Consider the following 22591-nt stretch of genomic DNA (forward strand, 5'->3'; position numbering starts at 1 on the left):
TTGGATGGATTGCTTTCAAGGTTGGTACACACATTCATGTAGTGTCTAGATCAGGTCAAAATCTATTTAATCCAACACTCTAGATTTTGGCCAAATACCTAAAAGGCTATTGACATTCCCATCATTATCAGTTGTACTGTAGTGCAAATTGCACTAATTGCAAAATTGAGAATGCAAACACGCCGGACCAATACTGAACCAAGACCTGGTGGTGTATCATCTGCGTGTAAGCATGCTGACATTAGCTTTTAGCTCAAAGCTGCACACTTACCAAGTACAGCCTCAAAAAGCTGCTAGCATTTCTCTACACTCTTGTTTTCTTTGTCACCATGGGCATCAACTGCAGTGAAAGGTTAAGTCAGAGGCAGTGTAATCAGGCTGCACAGACTGTATCTTCTTACTGTATATACTTAAGCCCTTCCATTCAGTTACAATATGCTCAAAAACATAAATCAGGTCAACAGGATGGTAAATAAGTAAAACATTTTTGCTTGTGAGCATTTTGATGTCACGGAGCACATTTTAGGATAAGAAAAACTAGAACTTTATGGGCATGTTTATACTTAACATTTAGATTTATGTTTAACACTCAGACTAAACATTTAACATTTATATTTAACATCTATATTTAGATTTAGATTGAACATTTGACTTTTAGATTTGACATTAACATTATTTTTTTTAAAGAAAAGTAACTATAACAATGTTCAGAAATATTGCTGTAAATCTGGTAAAAAATTTAAAATATTTACATCACTTTTTTTAAACATTATTTGGGCTAAATGTAGCCGTTAATTTCAACGCACCACTTCACAATCTGTGTCCCATAGAAGTGGTGGGAAGTAACCAAGTACATGTTCTACATACTTAAGTACAGTTGAGATACTTGTACTTGAATATTGTAATTTTGAAATTCTTATTATATTACATAAACACAAACATTTTGATACTTTTTTTTTTTTTTTTAAATTCTACCAAACATATGTGCAAATTGGGACATTTTACACTTAAAAACTAAACTTGTCTTGGTAGACAAACTATGTGATGGCAACACTGTTTCGACCAAAAAATATCCTGAAATGTTTTGTTACTTACATGATACAATATGTCTTCAATAAGCCAATATAGGCTGAACTTTATCCATCAAGGTCTAATTAAAACCACAATAATATGCATAAAATTACACAATAAACCAGGCACCAAATAAATGCTTGCACACAATAAATTGTAAATTTAATTCTTGCCTTTTAAAGTTGACCAAAAAACTGAATCTTGTGTCCCAAAAATGCAGTCACTAAATACAGAATACCATACAAAACCTACAAAATGCAACAATTACAAACATTTTGTTCAACAGATAAGAACAATTGTACAGTATAAATGTATAGAATACTGTTTTTGTTTTTATTTGGCACAAGATGCTATTTTGTGTTTTAACAGAAATGTTATACCCTGACACGGTTTAAAAAAAAAAAAAAAAAGGGAAAAAAAAGGAAAATCATAAAAATACAATAAAAGCAACACATTGTGACAATATCATTGCAGTAGTTGTGTTTCTCTGTTTGTTTGTCTGTCTGCATCTTTTTTTCCTTTACAAAAAACAGCAGTTACTTAATAAAACATTCAAAGCTTTTCTAATTGGGAAACAATGCAATAACTGAAAGGCTTTGCTCAGCCATGGAGGAGGGTTTGGTTACATTCCCTGCTCCTGGCCAATCTTCCCCAAAATATTTAAAGCGGGACAACTTCCTTTTCTTTTCAGGAATTATCTGTTGCAACTGAGCAAAGAAAAAAGGAGGAAGAGGGTATGAGATCAAAAATGTTAATTGATTTATTGTGAGTGTTTGTATTAGTGCGACACCAGCATTTATGTTGTGTCACCCAACATCATGTCAGTCATTTTTTTGTAATACTATAAATTATTTAAATACCATTTAGTTGAAAGTATACTCAGATTTGGGACTCTGTGCATGTTTGGCCCTGTTACAGATACAGCTAGAAGGTGATTGAATTATTGAGATCAATACAGAAAGGACATCTCTCAGCTCTGACTACCCAGCATCCCTGTTACACAGCGTGCGTCTCTATGTGTATAGTTTGTTCTACATCTTTGTTTCCCCCCATGAAGGTATTCATACGAACCATCAGATGTGCCAGCTTTGGCAGTCAATGATGCTGTCAATAACACTGACTACTGGTGGCACACGCTGACAATACTAACATACAGAAGTGAGCTCAGCTGGATGGGCCACTGGCCGTTTAGCCACTGATGTCCATAAACATACATTAAAAACACACACATGCGCATAAGTCACATGCATATGTGTTACTTAGTCTATGCACCACTGTACCCAACTGTTCAACGACTGATTCAACATGCAGCATTTAAAGACATCTGAAAGTGAATGTGAAGAAGTGTCTTTGTTCTTCACATAGTACATGTCAAAAAGAAACTGGTTTGCATGCTTGATATCCTGCAACAGTTTAAATACACAAACATTTTCATTATTATTTCACAACATTTGTTATGAACCGAGCATTCTGGGCTACGTGAATTTGCTTTACAAATGTAGTTGCACTTTAAAATATCTACACTACTCAAATACTTTAAAGACTAGTTTTCTATTTCACCTTAAGATAGAGTGCAGTGACGCTGCAACTCTAAAATCCTCTGTCAAATTCTTACTGACATGAAAAACCACTGGGACAGATGATGGATAAAGGGATGCATTTCATCCTTCATTACATCAGTGACACTTCACAAAATCAAACTATTGATTAGGGTGCATATGCATAGTAGCATAATACATGTTCTTGTTGTCCCAGCACAAAATATGAAACAAAGTCTATCAAGTTTGCAAAATACACAAACATGCGTACACATTCTCACAGTAGAAAAGAGGAAACTAAAAGCAGTACTTATTCTGAGTGAAGGACAAACTTCACAAGTCCTCTCCGTAGATTTAATGATCTCACCTACAGTATTTCCTGTTATTCAACACCATCATCTCTCTCTTGGGGTCTCATGCACGCACTCTGTCTATGATACACATTAGAGTGATAGAGGCTCTTTGTCGCCCTGGCTGGAGCCTCAGAGGGCACAGAGAGCCAAGCAAAGACACTGATACAGAGAATCCAGTTTATACTGTATATATACAACCTACTGTAGACCTTCTTTATACTCTGACATGCCTATAGGAGAACTGAGGGGTCCTGGTCAATTACAATCAGCGGGGTTAGATAACCTGTTGAGGGTCTGGAAACATCTTCAGGTTCAGTCTTTGTTGGAGTTTGGAGAGTTTTGATAAAACGGCTCAAGGTGGAAAACTGGAGAACGTGGCTCCTTTGCCCATCTTTGAAGTCCTCAGTGCAAATTGAAGGCCTGTCTTCTTCATCGTTCATCAGCTTGTCATCCTTCATCATCAGTCTGCTCCATAGTGGAGAGTTAAGGGCATTTAGAGTCACCCAAGGAAGCTCTGCAAGGAGACAAGTGACGTCAGCAATGAGACACGCTCTTGTGAAAACAGGTGGTGGTCATCAGTCATCATCACATGTTGAAATCATGGTTTGCAATAATAACAATATGAAACAGAACAGGTCAACGGCTGCCAGGTCAACAAATGAGCAGGTTCATTTAAAAACATGGCACCAATCCTTCTTTTAAGCAGCAACTACTAAGCGCTTGCTCGTTGTGGGAACTGTTGGGTTTTTCTCTGTAACAAAGTAAGGTCTTGACCTTACCCTGTAAAGTGCCTTGAGATAATGTATATTATGATTTGGCGCTATACAAATAAATTGAATTGAATTGAATTGAACTACCTTACTGTTCAGATAGAAACTGCATGGATGGTTTTCAATTTAAAGTTGAACATTTCAAGAACTATGCTTATTCGCTTGGTGGAGAATGTTAGATGAGAAGATGATACCACTGTCATGTCTGTAGAGTAAATATGATGCTACAGGCAGCAACCTTAAGCAGAACTACTCCAGCAACTCTGGAGTTAACCCCTAATTAACCACTAATCAACCCCCTGTCAACAAGTACGTGACTTATTTGATCCTGCAGTAAGTAAAGAACATATCGAAGAATATACGTTAGAGAGCCCAAATATTAATGTTGTTTCTTAAGCAGCGATGATGTGATGATGATGAAGAAAACTCCGCTGACACCGTCTTGCTTGTATATAAAGAGGTTTATTACAAAGAAGTCCAGCATCAAATCAAGCACCATGGGTTGCCTGAGAGAGGAGTTAAAGCCAATGTGAATCTCCTCTGAATAACTGTTCTAACTCCCCGTCTATATAGGCTGGTTGTTTTCGTGAACCTAAGGTGAAACATATGGCTCCTAACTTACAGAAAAAGGGCTTCCTTACGTAAGATGGGTGAGTCTTCAATCTCTCCTCCACACCTAGACCTTTTGACCTAGAAACCCCTAAACACGACCCCTAAATCTTTTTGCCCTAGAGCCCTCTGTCTAAGGCCATTAAATCTTTTTGACCAGGGGACTCCTAGCTAAACATACCAAATCCATAAATTCACACAACATAACATACAGAACTTCAGATACTACATTAACATGAAATGTTGATATTTCATGAAAACACTTACAAAGGATGTGTTATCAGAATACCATCTTAATTAAACAGTATCAAAATAATTCAGTATACAACAATAATTCAGACCAGAGGAGGCAACACAAGTTCTTGGGTTTTTATCTTTAGTTAAAGGCTTAAATTCTTGGAGAATACTGAGGTTTTTTACAAGATGTGGTCACAAAGACAGCACTTCAAAGATCCAACACTAAAGGCTTTAGAAAACAGAAGCTTCTTAGGAGCTTCAACAGCTTCAATGCATTTTTCAAAATACCAGGCCACCTCCTGCAAAGTTTCTCATATCGGTCCATGAACTACACATAGTCACCAGTGACACTGTGCGTGACCCATCCCACAATCAGCACAGCGCACACAGCCTCTCAGTAGCTTCCCTGCAGCAAGCGACTGCACTGCCTGGGAGGCACAACTGTTCACAGGAGAAGTACCATCACTCCTGAGGCTGAACATGAGCTTTATAACGCCACTGCACTTTTAGAAACTCACCCTCTGAACTTGCAACACTTTGCGATTTAAAAAAAAAATGCAATTAAACATTTAGGCAACTGAAACTTCCACTATGAGTTGTATTGCAAGTGAAGTAAATGTGAGACTTACAGGTTATATTGATGCCTCAGGTTTAAAACTGTCCAGCACTGCTGGGGTCGCACTGCAACAGGCGGACGATGGAGGGATCGCTCTTAGCTCCTTTGATGAACTCCTCCAGAGACAGCTTGCCTAAAACACACAAAACCAGCCAGAAATTAGGAGAGAAATGATCTTTCTGTCATTCATATGTCTGCATTTTTAACTGATGGAAAGTAAAGAGGCTAAGGATAAAAAACAGACTGAAGTTAGATTTTTATCAGGATACCATCTTAATTAAATGCACAGAATGTTATTTTTCTGCTTCTAAGGGTCTCTCAATCAAATCAATAACAGAACATGGGATTTGGTGACAATGTGAAATAGCGTGGGATGATGGGAGTTGTTGTCTTCACCACCATTGCTGTCATTGCAGTCAGCTTCTCCCTGTTAGGATTCATTCAGGGTCAGTCTTTCAGGAGGGTTTTACCAGGGGCTGAATTATTCTCTCTAAAACCACTGGACCAGAGGCCTGTGCTACCAAGCAGTTAATGAGGTAACTTCAGGTTTAACTCTGGGTTTTCAGTCCTACGACAGTGGTTCACTACTTACCAGGGTAAATCACCATGGTAACTTATGCTCAACTCCTAACCTGCTCTGGAGCAGCTTTATGTCAGAGGATCAGATCAAAACCTGCCAACAGCCCAACTACTGACCAATCAGGTTACTGGAAAAAATGAGTCATCTTTCCTACAGGATTCGGACAGAAGAGTTTATAATAAAGTGACAAATAATATTGAGCATTAGACAGTTTTATAAATCAGAGGAACAGTTTTGCTGTTTGAGGCTTTCCATGTGTCCACTGGTTTTAAAACAGAGCTTCTAATAAACAAGGAGAGACTTTAACACAATAAATGATTAACTTAATAACTACTATAGCAACAATTTCATTAAACAAAGTTTCCTTAATCCTGACAGGATTCCTGACAGTGTTGATGCTTATACACTGTTCTTCATCACTGCAGCTCAGAATAACATGAGGAGACTGTGAGGATGACTGGAAATAACAACTAAAAACTCCACCTGTTTTTTACGTGAATGCGCCGTAGCTGGATAGGTAAACCCAGGGTTAACTGAACCAGTTGATAACCAGCTTGGTAGTACAAGTTATCCTGGACGGCCAATGTTATGTTATGCGAGGTGATGAAAAGTTATTCTGGGTATAATGAACTTGTTTTATAGTGCAGGTGATTAAAACCAGTAAAAACATAATAATTATGCAGAATGTGCAGAGGGGACATGACGTCATTGACAGGCGATCAAGTGAAACGCACCATGATTAAAATGACAGATTTCTTTAGGTTTGAAAATTGCTGGAAACATTTGGGACAATGTGAGTACACAACTCATCAAATGATACAACACAGGTCTGGTCATTTTTAGACATTTTAATGTGGAAAAGTTACCTATTATACCTTTAAAGGTTGAAACAAAAGAGGATCTGTGATGACATCCTGTTTTGATAACATGGAAGGTTAATCACTGCTTTCCGACTCAGCACTAGTAGAGACATTTTGTTCTGAAAAGCAAATATTTTTTACATTATGTGCATTTCAGCTCTTCATTAAATGTGTTCCTGTTGAATCTCTACTCTGATAAACTCGTTCACCCATTCCACTGTGAAAATTGACCTTTTTTTAAGTGCTTTATAGGGTACCTCATGTTAGTGTAATTCTCTCATCGTCCATGGTTTGCCTGAGCAGTTGTTTGGGATGGATTGGTGACTTTTGAACTAAAGGGTTTTTGGAAGAATGTTACTGAGATGATAAGAAGGCTCATGTTTTCACACGTTCTCACTTCAGAGCTTTCACAACATCCATCAGTGCGTCCTGACAAGCCCCATTTCTCACCAACAGGTGGCAGTGTTGAGACGGCTCTTCCTTCTCGTGACCCCCCCCCCCCACACACCCCCCCAGAGACATTCAAGTTGCCTCTCTCATACAGACACTGTGTTCCTCACTATTTGTGATTTTCGTTAGAAGAAGACAAAGACAGCACGTATCCACATCCAGGTCAGCACGCTTCCTATCGCTGTGTGCTGCCGTCTTTGTTCTGCTGTCACTTTCCTCCCAGGCCCAGCCCTCCTCCTCCTCCAACCCACTCCTCTTTCACCATGTCTCCTCCTTCCACCCATGCCAGTCCCTAATTCCTAATTGTCCACCCCCCCCACCCCCCGTGTCTGTGTCCCCTGTGCTTGCTCGGGATCACTGACGGAGTGTTTCTGCTGTATAAATGTGCTTTCTGAGCACCTACATTAAAATGATGTGTGACTCCAGTGTGTTGTGTGTGGCTAGAATTACAGGTCAGGTGTGAATTCTGCTGTCAGTGAATAGCTGCCTCAGACTGAAGAATGCCTGTGTGACATGGACCAACCGTTCAAAACATTTGCATTTTAAATGCCTGTTATGTCTCATTTCACTGAAATCAATCAACCAACCAATCAACCAATTTCGACCAGATTGTTTTAAAATGCTTTTGGTATCTCTTTGGTATCTAATCAATATTAACTTGATGCAACATTTTTTGATTTAAAGAGCAGTGATACAAGAAGGTACTCCTTTGGTTATCTTAATACACCATGGCAGTTAGTCTTGGCACAAAAAATAACCAACATGTTGTTTTACAGTCACTTTAACCTTTTTCTGTACCATAAATTTATTCTACTAAATGTATGTAACATCCATGTGAAACTAACCCTCTTTTAAATAAGATTAAGTCAAAACCTAGTATATGACTGGACCAAGTCGTTGGCTGTTTGCGTCCTGCCTTGTGTCAGCAGGCCCTCTCTTCCTCTCTGTGCTCACATATACAGTATTTCAATACAGCTGAATTCTAATAAAGCTGTTCTTATTTACATGTTTTCTGTTTCTGTTGTCAGAAAACGAAACTAGTTTGAAACAGTGACTGAAAGGTTCCCCGATGACACTGTTTCCGACAGTCACTTCCAAGCTACTGCTAAAATCCTGACTAAATAACTGTGATGTTGTCGGACAAAATCCCCAAACGTGTTAAAGACAAAGATTATGGTGTGATTTCAGCTTTATTTACTTCTTTAGGGTAATACTGGCTAGAGTTGTTCTGATTCCGATACTAGCATCTAGCACTAGTTTGTCCAAAAAGTCACAAGGTGCTTTTTTTTTTTTTTTTTAAAGTCGGTTAAGGAGTCTGAAAAGTCAAAAAAAGTCTATCACTAAGTCAGTCAGTCAGTCATGGATATTGGTGTTTATAGGGCAGGCCCTGCTGTTAAAGTCCAGCCAAAAAAATCAGACGAGGTTAACCTACCGTCCCTGTTGGTGTCCATCTGCCTGAAGATCTTCTCTGTCCTCTTCTCAGGTGTTGACTCATCCTCAGGCATCTTCATCACAGAGGACACCATCTTATAGATTGCCTACATGGGGACACAGCTGAGGTTACACACTCACAAGCACTGCATTAGGAACAAAACCTCGATTCTCCAGTAAATAGGACTTTTCTCCAGTCATCCACTGTGAATTGCTGGTATCTCCGAGCCCACCTCAAGCATTCCCCTCCTGAGAAACAGTTTGGAAACTGCTACTTGCTCTATGAGACCACTTCAACACAGCCTTCTTTTGGCCGTATGTTATCTGAGTCTTGTGTTCGTTATTTACCAAATTCTGTTTCAGTGATGAAGTTGCTTTTCCACCTCTCAGGGAACTAAGCTTGGTGTGTGTTTGAAGCACACATTCATGACGGACACTCAAGCATTCCCCTCCTGAGAAACGGTGTCTTTAATACATGTTAACTTTTTCTTATCATAACAAATGCAGTTCTCGCCACGATGAAAGTCAGTATTATATTTCTAAATGAAGAACCGATTCTTCAAACTGAGAAAGTGTTAGATGAAAGCAAATCTGTCTGCCTGTGTGTGATGACTGTCCATGTGACTAAACAGTTGAGTCAGCTTAAAATCTGAAGTTTATTGAACTTGTTTTCTCAAGTTCAGTAAACTCAGTTTCACATTTTCAAAACTCAAAACAACACTGAACCAACTACTTAAAGCTGGAGACTTTTTAATATAAACATCCGTTCCATTCAAGCCCTTTCCAAACCAGTTCACATGATGCTGAATAAGCCTATGAGCAGCAGGTAAGTTCCTGTACATTCAACAGCAGAGTTTTAAATCTGGTGTCTGTGGATACTTCCCCACACTGTGCAGTGGTAGTGATGTGTTTTACATCAACCAGTGAGTTTGCCAGAGCTGAGGAGTGTGTCCTGTTGTCTGTGTGTACATTGTAAACATATGTGGAGGCTCAATTAAGCACCAGACAGACAGCTACATTACTTCTCATACTTTTATTACACAGTGCAACATGCTGAAGGTTCCTGTCGGGTGGTTGTGTTGAGCCTCGAGAGATGTTTACAATGTACATGTAGACAATAAAACATGGTGTCAGGAGGGGTGACTGTAGTGACAGCGACAGAGCAGGCTACAGCAGCAGGAGCATGTAGTGTAGAGTAGCTAGTGCACAGCAGAAAAACCTAAGAAGAAAAATCTGTGATTCTCCGGACAAATAAGAAACTCCATTCAGAGGAAGGATTAAAAGGAAAGCGATCGATGGTTAGGACAAATACGGATTAACACTGGTGTGGCTTTTCCTCATCAGAGAGCACTGAAAGAAGAGAAGAGAGCAAGGAACACACAGACACAGACACAGACACAGACACAGACACAGACACACACACACACCTCTCTCACCGACTTCTTGCTCATGTCGGTTAATTCGGATACTTTCCTCAACGCATGTGTTCATGAACTATAGATACAACAACTACCTCATGTTCAGTCACTTGCCTCTGCCTCATCCAACTGACATCAGTCTGTCTCACTCACAGCGAAGCTGGCGATATGGATGACATGAACACTGAGCCTCAGACTACACCACACTAAGAAGTTTAATTTAAAAACACATCACTTTTGTTACACTTATGCCTGGTGTCCTCTTCTCCTATAACGAAGACTTTTGGAAATGCTGCTGAATCTGTTTTAGTTTGAAAAATCCTGCGCTGTAATCTTGAAGGGCAAAAATGGCGACTTTTGGAAACAATGACACAGACACCTGCCTCGCCTCCTGATTGGGTTTTATCAATCACCACTACCAGACAGAGACGAAGGCAACATGGATAGTGACCAAAGGTGACATCACCAATTTGGTCAACTACTTTGAACACAATCACTTTACTGAATATGAAGAGCGCATGGCTCAATAAAAGATTCATCGAGGTGAAAGTTGAACTTCACTTATAACTTTAACCTGATTTCAGTTGACTCACATTTCTAAGTTGAACAAACTGTTTGGGTCATTATTTCACACACACACACACACACACACACACACACACACACACACACACACACACACACACACACACTTAGTCCTTTTGCTGGAATTTAAAGGAGCATCTATACACACAGCATGAATATTCTCTGAACCACTTCATTTCTGTGCTGAACGCTGAGGAAACGTTCTGCAGTTCTTTTATTTGTGCTTCAGTTTGCTGAACTGATGATTCATTCAGTTCTGTTAAAGAAGAGAAAAGAGTACCATAACAAAAGAGACCCAGAAAGCCCACACAAAGGATTCTGCCACACACGGGATCTTATGTAACGTGTCCCTGTGATATTTAATTTACTGATACAAGTAACATTTATTCTGCTCTGTCACAAAGACAAACACAGGTAAGTCAATATAAGTACTCAGTGCTTGCATCCATTCAGCACAGACGAGAATTTATTCCAACTACTGATTATATTTTCGTGGTTTAGGTAGAGAGGGGTGGAGACAAACATATGCACATGCACAATCTCTCACAGACTATTTATCAGTGTTGTGTCTCCTCTGCTCTCTGTTGCATTGCAGGCTGTTTGGCAGTAAACAGTGAAATCACAACCCACTCTCTCAGTCTCTAATAAGGAGGAATAGAAGCTGACACGTGAACAGAAGAAGTTTGATTGTGATTACAGTGCAGCGGGGGCTTTAAATAGGTGCTGGTTATGCCTCCTATTACACAGTAACAGGGCAGCTCAGCTTCTCGGTCAAAGTGGAGAGACTGAGAGACAAGCAGCAGCCACAGGAAATAACAGGATTTATTTCAGTTTGGAGTTGGGTCTGTTATTCATTGAGATCCTTCAAACTGCCGGGAGAGTTTATTACATTTAGCCAATATTACATAGTGGGGATTTAACCGCTGGTCTAATCCAGAGCAATGCACTGGAATAAGATTAAATTTCTAAATCCCAAAATTACAAGCAACCAATAAGAAGTGAAATGATCTGTAGCTTATAGCCCTCTCAGTATTCCTGACTACTCAGGATGCTATGAAAGCAGTTACAACAAAAGAGTGACAGAGGAAGTTATTATTCTAACCCATTTCATTCTACAATGACATCCAGTGAAATCTTAAAATGCATAACAAACAACGGTTGCTTGTTTTAAAGTACAAGTGTGGTAATCTTTTCATTTGTGTGTCCCAAGTCTGACATGTCTTACTCTTCTTAGCCAGGGTTTCTGTGGCTGAAGACAGTCCCTATCAAATGCACTTTCCACTTGGGTTTAAGTAAAATTTGCTGAAAATTTGTGCCCCACTGTTTCAGAAAAAGTATTCAGCCTTTAAAAAAAGAAGAATTTATTTGTGACACATTTACATCTTCAGTAGGAACCACTGTGCCAAGGAAAGGCAGGGGAGTTAGACAGCATTGAGAGACAGACTTATTAATAGACCTTATTGGTTATAGTTCAGTGATGGGGTTAATTGACAGGTAGAGTAACTCTCACCAAAAGTAGAACCAGTGTTACCCCAAAAGCTGATAATTGATTGTCTGTCTCCATCCTTCCTCTTACCTGATATTATGGATTCTCTTCATTTCTCACTAATCTAACAATGAAACGTGCTTTGACATTGATTTTTCCCCATCAGTCTGTAACACACATATATATTTTATCTATTTTACACAGACTTCACCACGCTTCAGCAGTTTGAGGAGGAGCCTTTCTACTACCTGAATGCCCCCAAGAGAGAAAGGAAGGTTCCTCCAAACCCTTTCAGCTGGGACCTTCCAGACAACAACAAAACATCACCTCTAGTGGAGCCAGAAACAGCCTGAGCGACAGTTAAGGTCAGATAGAGTAAAAAAAAAAAAGCACATAGCTACTAAACCACAGCTCTGGACTAATACCTGACCACTTATGAATGAGAGTGAGAATTAAAACACCCTGGTTATTACCTTCCCTCTACACCCAAGTCACATCAGATAATACCGAAAGAGACAGATGTGGAAGGGCAGAGTTGAAGACAGACAGATAAAGAAATAGGAGGGGGGGGGGTAATCCAAATGTTGAGGCACAACATGTCTCGCCTCATCCTCACACCAAAGATGGATACGTTTCCCATGGTGCCTTTATCTAACTGAGCAGTGATCTCTTCATCTACTCCCACTATTCTATTCAATCACTCTTTAAATTACCAGTATGAAAGCTTTTTGCCAACTGAGACTGTGGATTGATGAACTTCCCTCTGTGCTTGTCTGCTCTGCTGTTAACTCTGTTTCTCAGATGAAAGACAGACAGAGGTTAGATATCAATGATTACCGAGTGGATGAGGCAGTTTTATCTTTCTCCCTGTGTTCAGATTTTGTCATTATCTGAATAGGATGAGCCAGGCTGACTGAGATCCATCCCATTCAAGTACTTCCACTGCAAGGCTAATTGTGAGCATCACCAGATTTTACACACTCTCTGCAGGAGAGCATTAGCTGGCTCCCAGTTACTACAGTAAATGGAGGTGAGTGTGAATAGAGAAGATGGAGACCACTGTGGGAGGAGAGAGCTCTTTAGGTAAAGCACTGGAAAGTGCTGGCCACAATAATACTGGTGTAATGGACAATATCCCTTACAGAGAGAATACACTCTAAAACCTGCTGCCAAATGAGGATTAAAAGAGTTATTTCTGTGACTAACAACAACACAGGCTGGACACACGAGATTATGAGATTATGAACACGGCTAAGTGTCTACAGCCAAGGTAGCATCTCTGTGGGTCTGTGCATAGACAGCAGTGGTTTGAGCTAAGTACTACTGTTAGTCTGCTAACACGCTCACAGTGACAATGTTGATGGTGTAGATTAGGATGTTAGCATGCCAACATTTGCTTATTAGCACCAAACATAAAGTACAGCTGAGGCTAATGGGGACGACATTAGTTTTTCAGGCGTTTAGTTGTAAACTAAAGTATGGGACAAATTAAAAATTTCACCTTATTATTATGGGATTCATTTAGGATAAGATTAACAATTATTGGCTGATGTCAACTGTTTTTTTTTCTTTTTTTTCTGAACAAAAGAGAATAAAGAAATGTTTTTTCAGTATGGTCACAGATCTTTATCCAAATGAACAGAACACATTTTGTGTTGACAGCATTTCCAGGTTTAGCTAGCTAGGGTGGATGTGGCTTACAAACCTGCTAACTTGCTGTAGGTTTTTAAATAAGTGATGAAACGTCTGTAGAACGACAGCAGAGCCACATCACTAAGAGTTCCTGTGGTTGACAGATTGAAAGACAATGCCTGGCTAAAAGCAATCACACTGAGCTAACACTAGCAAAAAAAGACGTGGAAAGTTCACTCCAAACTTCATTTTTACTTCCTTCAACCTAAACTGAAGTAGTGCTACATCAGTATTAACACTGAAGCTTGTGATTATCCTCTTGCATTGAGACTGAGACGATTGGGAGAAGTCTGGGCTATCACAACCTGCACAAGTGGCAGGAAATGGTTGGATTTTGCTTTATGAGAACCGCCTGACAATCTGCCCTCTGATACCACCGAAAGCAGATACTGTGATCACACTAAGCTGCAGATTTTATTCAAAGACTTTGAGCCTTTTGTGCAGTTACTTGCACAAGTCAGCGCTACCTGAAAACTTTTCTCTTAAGCCTGCGTTGTTCTCTGCGGAGGTGGCTGGCTTTGAACCAACAGACTCAGCCAGCCAAATGCAGAGAGGGAGGAGACAGACATGAGGATAAATGAATACTGTGTGTATGTGTGTATGAATAAATGCTTCTGTGTATGTTAGATAAAAAGATAGAAACCGAGACGGCCCTGGGCTTTTTGTAAAACTGTGCTTGAACAATGAGGAATGGCACTGTCTAATCTAATGAGTAAAACACAGAGATCCTGTGTCTACTTTACCAAAGCTACAATTAAATCAGAGTACGAACTACAATACTGTTTTCTGTATGCATGGTCCAAGTGGACATCATTTCTGAGTCGTTAACAAACTGCAGTTAATTAACAACCCTGCAGACGGTCAGACGTGAGCCTTTAAGTCATTGATTTCTATTCTGCTGTCTCTGAGAACAGCACCACCGTTTAATGGAAAGCAGGCAGAGGGTTTATGTTGTCAGGATGTAGAGGTAAATGACAGACTGAAGTCTGAATCGGTGTGGTCTTGATGTAGGAATTTATTCTTAAAGCAACAATACGTGTGATACATGTGAGGCATTATAAACTGATATTTTGTGGGATTGGCAGTGACTAACTTAGAGATGAATCAGAGAATTTGGCTTAATTAGCTCAATTCTACAGCTACCGTACTGTGAGTCATCAGTGATTCAGAGCATGCTTATAAAATACAAACCAAAGCTCTGTGATGGTGATGGGAATGAAAAAAGGGTATTTAAATCAAACTATAAAGCAGCTACAACATTATATTGTTAGACTAACAATGGCACAAATGGCTATGACAGAGAATTATCATACAAATCTTCAGCTCATCTGAGCTCCACAGAGCATTTAAGCATCTTGCACGTTACTGTTTTAGTTTTACGGCCGACAACTTTCTTGTTTTGGTTCAGTCTCCCACCCACTGTGAACTACCAGTCCAGCACCGAAGACAAAGTGCCTAGTTTTACTACGACAAGACAACAGAGCTACAATCAGAGTGAAAATTGGACGTTCACTTCAAATGAATTCTGATGTTGCTCACATATGTGTGAATAAATAATTACATCAAGTTTAAATGGCAATAATATATCAAAGTAGGGTTTGCAGTTAATGTTTGCTGCCCCCAAGTATTAATGTGTTGTTATAGCCTGGACACAGCAGGATTTAAAGAGGAAAAATTTCACTGCTGTATTGATTAATTCCAATAAAATTGGAGCGGTAAGAAGATCTAAAATGAATCTGCATTAATGTTCTGTGTGGAGTTTAACTATGATGAACTAACAGCTTGCTGTCGTGACAGTGCTGACCTGTGAGGGGATGGAGAGCTGGAGACAACTACAACTCTTAACCTCTTCTATCATCGTAAAAACTGTTCCACTAAAGAGCACCAAACAATTGTGAGACAGAAGTCGTACGAGTACATCTTTTGAATAAACTGTTAACTTATTGGTGAAGCAGTGGCCAAACTAAGTTAATAAGATTGCTAGCTGACTTTATTTTCCCTCTTCATGAACATTTCATTGAACAAAATGCCAACAGCAGATTGAATATAGAGGCTCTGGGAGCTCCTGTGACTGAGCTAACAGTTAACTATCCAGCTAGTAGTTCACCCACCAGTGCCTGCAGGTAGTCACTACATCACCAAGCTTCCAGCCCCCCACATTTGCACTGATGAGCGAACGTCACTCTGTGTTGTGACCGCAGCATTCCTCTTTTCTGTGGTTTCTGCTATCGGTGTCGAGCACGAGGAATGTGCTGTGCCACTTCACCAGCCAACTATGTGCTCATGTAACAATGAACCAAATGTGAAAAAACAGCTCAACAACACTGGCTGACTAACTGTCAGAGTCATCTTTGTTTCACCAACACATTTGGACACAGGGCCTTCATCATGGTGACTTAAATCAAACGTGAAGACAGCTTAATAACACTGGTTGAAAACTGGAAAAATATTCTTTATTTCCCCAAAAGGTGATTTAAATCCCTGATGAAGGCAATGTGCCAAGATGTGTTGGTTTTGTGATCACTGTAAACTGTTCTGCTTCTTCTCTGAAAAACACTGTCTATTATAATATATTTTCTCCATCACCTGCTCTCTTCTCTATTCAGCCTTTTTCTATGTACAGAATGTGCAGTTCTTCTCAGCCACACATCTTCCTATCCTGACACAGGCCACAAAAACTTCCTGTTGGTTAATGGACTCCCACCCCAAAGACAAGATGAGAAGTCTCCTCAATGGGAGGTCAAATTAGGTGACATTGAAGTGGGAGAAATCAAGCGGCAACTTTCAGGGCTGAAAAATAAAGCCTACACAAAAGTGCCAGAAACTGCAGTTCTTCAAACGGCCACTTGAGGCTGGCTCCAAAAGTGAGTCAGTCCCCATAGACTCACACATCAAAATGTTTACAACAGAAATATGTTCACATCACACATAATGTTCACAACATGGTACAAAATACGTGTAATTTCTCTATAGCTAGTTTCCTCCTTTTTTTTTTTTTTTTTAAATATTATTTTTTTGGCCTTTTCATGCCTTTATTGGATAAAAGATGAACCATTTCATGCCTTTATTGGATAGGGCAGTTGAGAGAGACAGGAAATGGGGAGGCAGAATGACATGCAGGAGAGGGCCGCCCGGTGCGGGATTCGAACCAGGGTTCCTCAACACATGGGGCGGGTGCTCTACCAACTGAGCTAAACTGAGCTTTTTTTTTTTTTTTTGGGGGGGGCTTTTTATGCCTTCTATTATAGCTTAGTGGAGACTGACAGGAAAGGGGGTAGACATGCAGGAAAGAGTCGGACCGGTCGGGAGTCGAACCGGTGACTACCCTGCCAAGAGCCTCTTGCGCTCAACATGGTACGCGCCCTAACCACTCGACTACCGGGCCACCCACTAGTTTCCTCCTTCATGACCGAAGTCTCTGTCCCTCCTCTTTGCCTATTTTTGGATTAGCTGGGAGTAAGCTAGCGTCAGGCACTGCCAAGATGGTGATAGGGAAGCAGCCCACTCTGAGCTTCAAAACTGCTCCTCAGAAACCTATAGGTGACGTCACAGAGGCTGCGGGCACCTTTATTTACAGTCTATATGTGAAAGTAGCTGCTGTTCCACAAATGTGGAGTTAACAAAAAAAAAAAAAAAAAAAAGAGAAGACACACACACACACACACACACACTTAAACCTACACTGCATTTGTGTTTGCATGTAATGGTGTGTTTACATGAGGCGCTCTTGTGCAATAAATGTCACCTGAAAACAGAAAACAACAATGTAAGAGAGGAAGATGCATCACTTGCTTTGTTGTTTTCTGTTGAAGACCAGCTGTGCTCTGCTGTACAGCTCAGAAAACAGATCACTGTAACAAGTCAAGTACAAGTATGTCTGTTGAATACTCCAAAATCTAGAAATCAGCTTTTCCTCTTATTACAAATTGAATGGCGTTCCTCAAATTGAGTCAGCTGTATTTTTTTAACAAACAGAAATGCAGACTTGGATTAGGCTCAGCTTTGGTTCCATTTGCTCCTGTAAAAAAGGCAGAGCAAATGGAAAATCTATCATTTTCCTTTCTTGATAAGCCTTAAAGCCACATTTAAAAAGCAGTAAAGCTCAATGAACCCCTGACTGTTTCCACAACTGCTTTCATTTGCCAGACAAGGAACTTTTCCAATTACTCTACCTAGTCTTAGTATCTAGTACACTGACATTTCAGTGCTGACAGTAAATGAGGTCCTGAATGACATCTCTCTAAGAAATCATGTGAGTCTGGAGACACATCCAGCTCCATGTCTGTAAGAGCTTCCTCCCCCCATGGAGCAGAGCTGTATGTCCTCCTGGCCTCGCTTAAAATGCCAGCACTGTCATAAAGAGTGTGTTATGGATACACAGGCAGTGCTGTTAATACAATGATGTAACAATCACTGCCCTGGCTAATGTTACAGTTAATGTGTACGTGTGAGTGTGTACTGGATTAATTAATTAAGAACTGACAGGCTCACAGTCACAGAGAAAACAGAGGCTACCATGACGATAGACACTTTCTCTATGTTTTTCTTCTTTTGCATTTTTCTCTATGTTAGCCACTGGGAACTGCTGCTATCTGGTCAATATGTGGTATTTATATACAGAGACACACTATAAATGATGCATGCACACTCACCTGTACAATCTCCAGCATCTCAGCTTTACTGATGTACCCATTGCCGTCCAGGTCATACATACTGAATGCCCATTTCAGCTTCTGCTCCAGCTTGCCACGTGATGTCACACTCAATGCGATGATAAACTCCCTGAAGTCTATTGTCCCATCGCCATTAGCGTCAAATGTGCGAAAGACATGCTCGGCGAACTTTGAAGCATCTCCGTAGGGGAAGAAGTTACCATAGATCTTCTTGAACTCCTCCATAGAGAGGTTCCCGCTGGGGCAGTCCCTCAGAAAGCCCTTGTACCACTCCTGGATCTCATGCTCGGTGAAGTCTGTGCTCTCAAGCAGGTCCTGCATAACCTCAGGACGGAGCTTGCTGTTCTGCTTCCCCATGTCTGTCAGTCCTGTTGATCACTCTGCACACAGCTGGGAGGGCAGAGAAGGAAGAAGGTGATGATTTAGGATGAGATAAAAATCAACAGACAATCCACAGTGCAACGCAATGGCTTCTTAAATTTACTCCTAACTGAAGGACAGAGATGACAAGAAGAAAAACTGTTCATCATACATGTATAAAATGCTTAGGATAAATTAAAAAGAAATTTTAATCTATAGAGAGTTTCCCAAGTGATATTGGGGGAGGGGAGAAAAACAAACCATCAGACTAAGCTGAGGACACAGTTGCTGTGTCCTCCAGTGGCTTAATCGAGGTATGGACCAGAAATGTCAGCAACCCTTCTTTTTATACTTTAAATTTATCAGGACTTAAATCACTCCCTTTTTAAAAACTAATGGAACTTTCCATGGAAAACAGCTTTGTGTACTCCGAGTACACACGGCGCCATATGCCCAACATGGGTTTAATTAGTCTATAAAATCTCTGTACACACATTAAACTCGGCGTAGATACACAGGGAGGAAAAGGTGGTGGAGTCAAATGTTATTTAAGCTGAGCTGCTCAACAAACATCATTCAGATTCATAACCTCTTGAGAAACAGTTTCTTAATTGTCTTCCTAGAACTGGAGTCTCTGTGTTTGTGGTGCCAATCTTTATGAAGAGGATAAAGCTTTATAAACCCTGTTTACAGTGTTTGTAGTTGATTAAAATATTCATGTCAAAATACCACATTTGTTCAAAACAGTAACAATGATTCATCACCAGTGAGTCTTCATCTACAGGCAGTTGAGCCGACCACCTTGTATGACAACTCCTAGTGCTTATCGAAGTGAGTGTTTGCTGTCTGTCATGTCGAGTGATTGGACCTTTGAAATTAATGGATGACCTGGATATTAAGGTCATAAAACACCTCATGGAACAGACTCTAACTTGTGTTGCCTGTTTACCAAGATAAATGGGGCAAAAGTATTTGACTGGCTGTTGGTCTGGCTGATTAACAATAACTAGGTAATTGGAATTGGAAAAAAACTAAAACAAAACAAAGTCTAACATAAAAAAGTTTTGAAATAAAAACTGCTGGAATTAAATAAATATGACAAAATGATCTATGTTGCTGTCAAAAGAAGCAGAATTACATAATATTTCATAATACTGAGTTAGACTGTAAAATTGGATTGGGTCATGGTTATTTCAAATATTATTTTACTATAATATATTGTCTGTATTTACTCTCTTAGTGTCATATTTACTTAATGTTGGTCACTTTGCGCTTCAATACACTTATTTGTAATTTACAAAATCCTCTCTTATGGTACTGGACAGAGGAGGGAAGAGACAGACAGACGGATGGAGAGTTAGAATCAGTCAGTAACAGTGAGACAAAAAGTGACAAGAGACAGTGGAAAGGTTCTGTGTTTTTCTATGTCCTTTTGCTGACACAAACAGGAAGTGCCTGCTCCTGGTCTGAGTGAGATTGCACTCAGTACAGTAACCATGCTCTATGTGTGTATGGGAGTGTATACATGCTCATTCTTGAATGTGTGTTATCATATGTAATAAAAATACAATAATAAGAACCAAACATGTCTGGACTAACAACAGCACATGGAGAAGTGTCATTAACATGCTTTTGAGTTTCTCGTGTGTGTTTAGGTCCGTATGTATTTATGTCCAGCATGTATTCAGCTCTGTGCATTGCCTTGTTAGACCTGCCTTGGGTTTCACTGTGAAAAGAATCAGGAAATGAGTCACTTGTGTACTGAAAGCTACCTAGCAAGGTCTTTGAATACAACCGTGCTATAGAAAACCATGGGATGTTACTACAACTGCAAAAAGTTTCTTTTTCACATCACAGCAGATCATCTACAGTGTCTAGTTAACTACTACAAACTAATATGGCAATAAAAGAGTGAGTGAGATCTGCAGTTCTGACTCACTGCAGTTTAGTCTACCAACAGCTCATAGTAAAAAAACAGTCCTGCTCTCAAGGTTCAACCAAGGCTACCACCAAGAAGAAATTCCACAATGCAAGCAAGGATATTTGAGAACTGATAACTTATCATAAGCATGAATTATCTACTCTCAGAGTCTGATGGAAAACCTGAAACTCACTGTGTTCTAAACCACAGTGTAACACCCAGCAAGGCGGCCAACAGCTTCTACCTCTCTTTGGTAAACATGTTGATGAAAACAGCTCTTATGTCTTGTGGGATTGAATCATAATCAAGTGAAGCAATCACTTGAGTGGCACATGAATGATTGATTTTTGCAGGGTGTTATTTGTGACATTCACCTCTGTTTACATCTATCACTGAGTTTTGTTTGCACAGACACACTGAGCACTGAAAAAAAACACTGCTTCACATTTAAACAGCAGCATACTGAAAATGTGGGAAGAGAGATAACATGGAAGTAGATGCAAAATTTAAACAGGCTGCAGGGACAGTATGTCAATAAAAACAAGATAAACTGGAGACTGGAATCCAAAATAACACAACAGAAAACAGAGTCTCAAGGCCATGTGGAACCAAGAACCAAGATACTAATGCTATACATAACAAGGTGCTTACAAAAACTGAACAAAAGTCAGCCACACTAGCAGCTCTGTGAGGCTGGACTTAGACACAGGGGTGCTTTGAGCTAAATACTAACATCAACATAGTCAGAAAGACATTGTAAGTTTAGCAGGTATAATGTTCATCATGCTCATTGTCTTAGTTTAGCATATTAGTATGCAAACAATTGCTAATTAACACTAAAGACAAGTGCCAGCTGAGGCTGATGGTAACGTCATTACTAAGATATTTTGACCTGATGATCAGTCAGAGGATCACAAATGTTATCACAGTTCATCCTGTGGGGAACATGAAAGGGTGCGACGCAGATCACACCAATCCATCCAATACTGTTCAGACATTTCACTCAAAACCACAAATGTCAACCTCACTGTGGAAATGGTCCATCCAATAACACACACACACACACACACACACACACACACACACACACACACACACACACACACACACACACACACACACACACACACACACACACACACACACACACACACACACAGCCTGAATGTGGATGCAATGCTTCTTGAGAATGATAAAGAAACATTGAGTTTCTGGTCCAGTTTCTCCGTTTCTGGCGGAGGTAACCAAGTCCTTTGTTGCAGTTTACAGATACTGCTCAGACATCACATTTAATCACTGGTTAATTTTAGGTGGTTTTATCCATTTTTTGCCTTCCTTTATATCTGCTTTCACCAAATTAAGTGTAAAGCAACTCAATCAAAAATAAGACACATAACAAAGAAACGTAAAGGCCTTCAAAATTAAATGAAAGATCAACAAAGGTTTAACGTTCCAAAATCTGGGTCAAAAACAGGTCTTTGGATGAGTTTGTGTTTGGCACAAGTAGTATCATGATGTTTTCTTTTTATCATCCTCTGTCCTATCATAGCAAGTGAAACTACACAATTGAGGGTTTGGTTGAAAAAGTTAAACGTAATTTGCCAATTACTGTACTGTTAAGGTGCCGTTACAGCGACTGACCCTGAGTGATAACACTTCAGTGCGTAGCCAAGTCTTCACTAATGGAATCACAGTCATGACCCTGTCCACTGCTCTAACACAGTCCATACACGCACACTGTCTGACTGACACTGCTATCCAAAGCCATGCCATTAATGTGGCTATAAAGTACAAACAAACTGCCAAGGTGCAAACACACTCACAGTGACCCACTGTGCTCTGTCACCCACTATTTCCAAGCTACTCACACACACACCACACACAGTCAGGCTTGTCTGTATGTGTGTGCGTTTGTACTTCTGTTCTCCTCTTCTCATCTTT

The 22591-nt window shown here is 40.0% G+C and overlaps 1 protein-coding gene across 2 annotated transcripts in view; it reads right to left on the reverse strand.

The window, feature by feature from the left end:
* Positions 1-1204: 1204 nt before the first annotated feature.
* Positions 1205-22591, reverse strand: part of ncalda (neurocalcin delta a) — a 72812-nt gene continuing 51425 nt past the window's right edge. For both annotated transcript variants that reach the window (XM_071468262.1, XM_071468263.1), the window contains 4 exons: positions 18349-18759; positions 8517-8622; positions 5208-5327; positions 1205-3476 (listed from right to left, as the gene is read on the reverse strand). In XM_071468262.1, coding sequence (XP_071324363.1) covers positions 5230-5327; positions 8517-8622; positions 18349-18726 — 582 coding nt within the window. In that variant the 5' untranslated portion in view covers positions 18727-18759 and the 3' untranslated portion in view covers positions 1205-3476; positions 5208-5229. The remainder of the gene's footprint in view (positions 3477-5207; positions 5328-8516; positions 8623-18348; positions 18760-22591) is intronic.

Source organism: Trachinotus anak, unplaced genomic scaffold, assembly GCF_046630095.1.
Source record: "Trachinotus anak isolate AG129_WGS33_773 ecotype Australia unplaced genomic scaffold, CSIRO_AGI_Tana_v1 ptg000032l, whole genome shotgun sequence".
Taxonomy (NCBI): domain Eukaryota; kingdom Metazoa; phylum Chordata; class Actinopteri; order Carangiformes; family Carangidae; genus Trachinotus; species Trachinotus anak.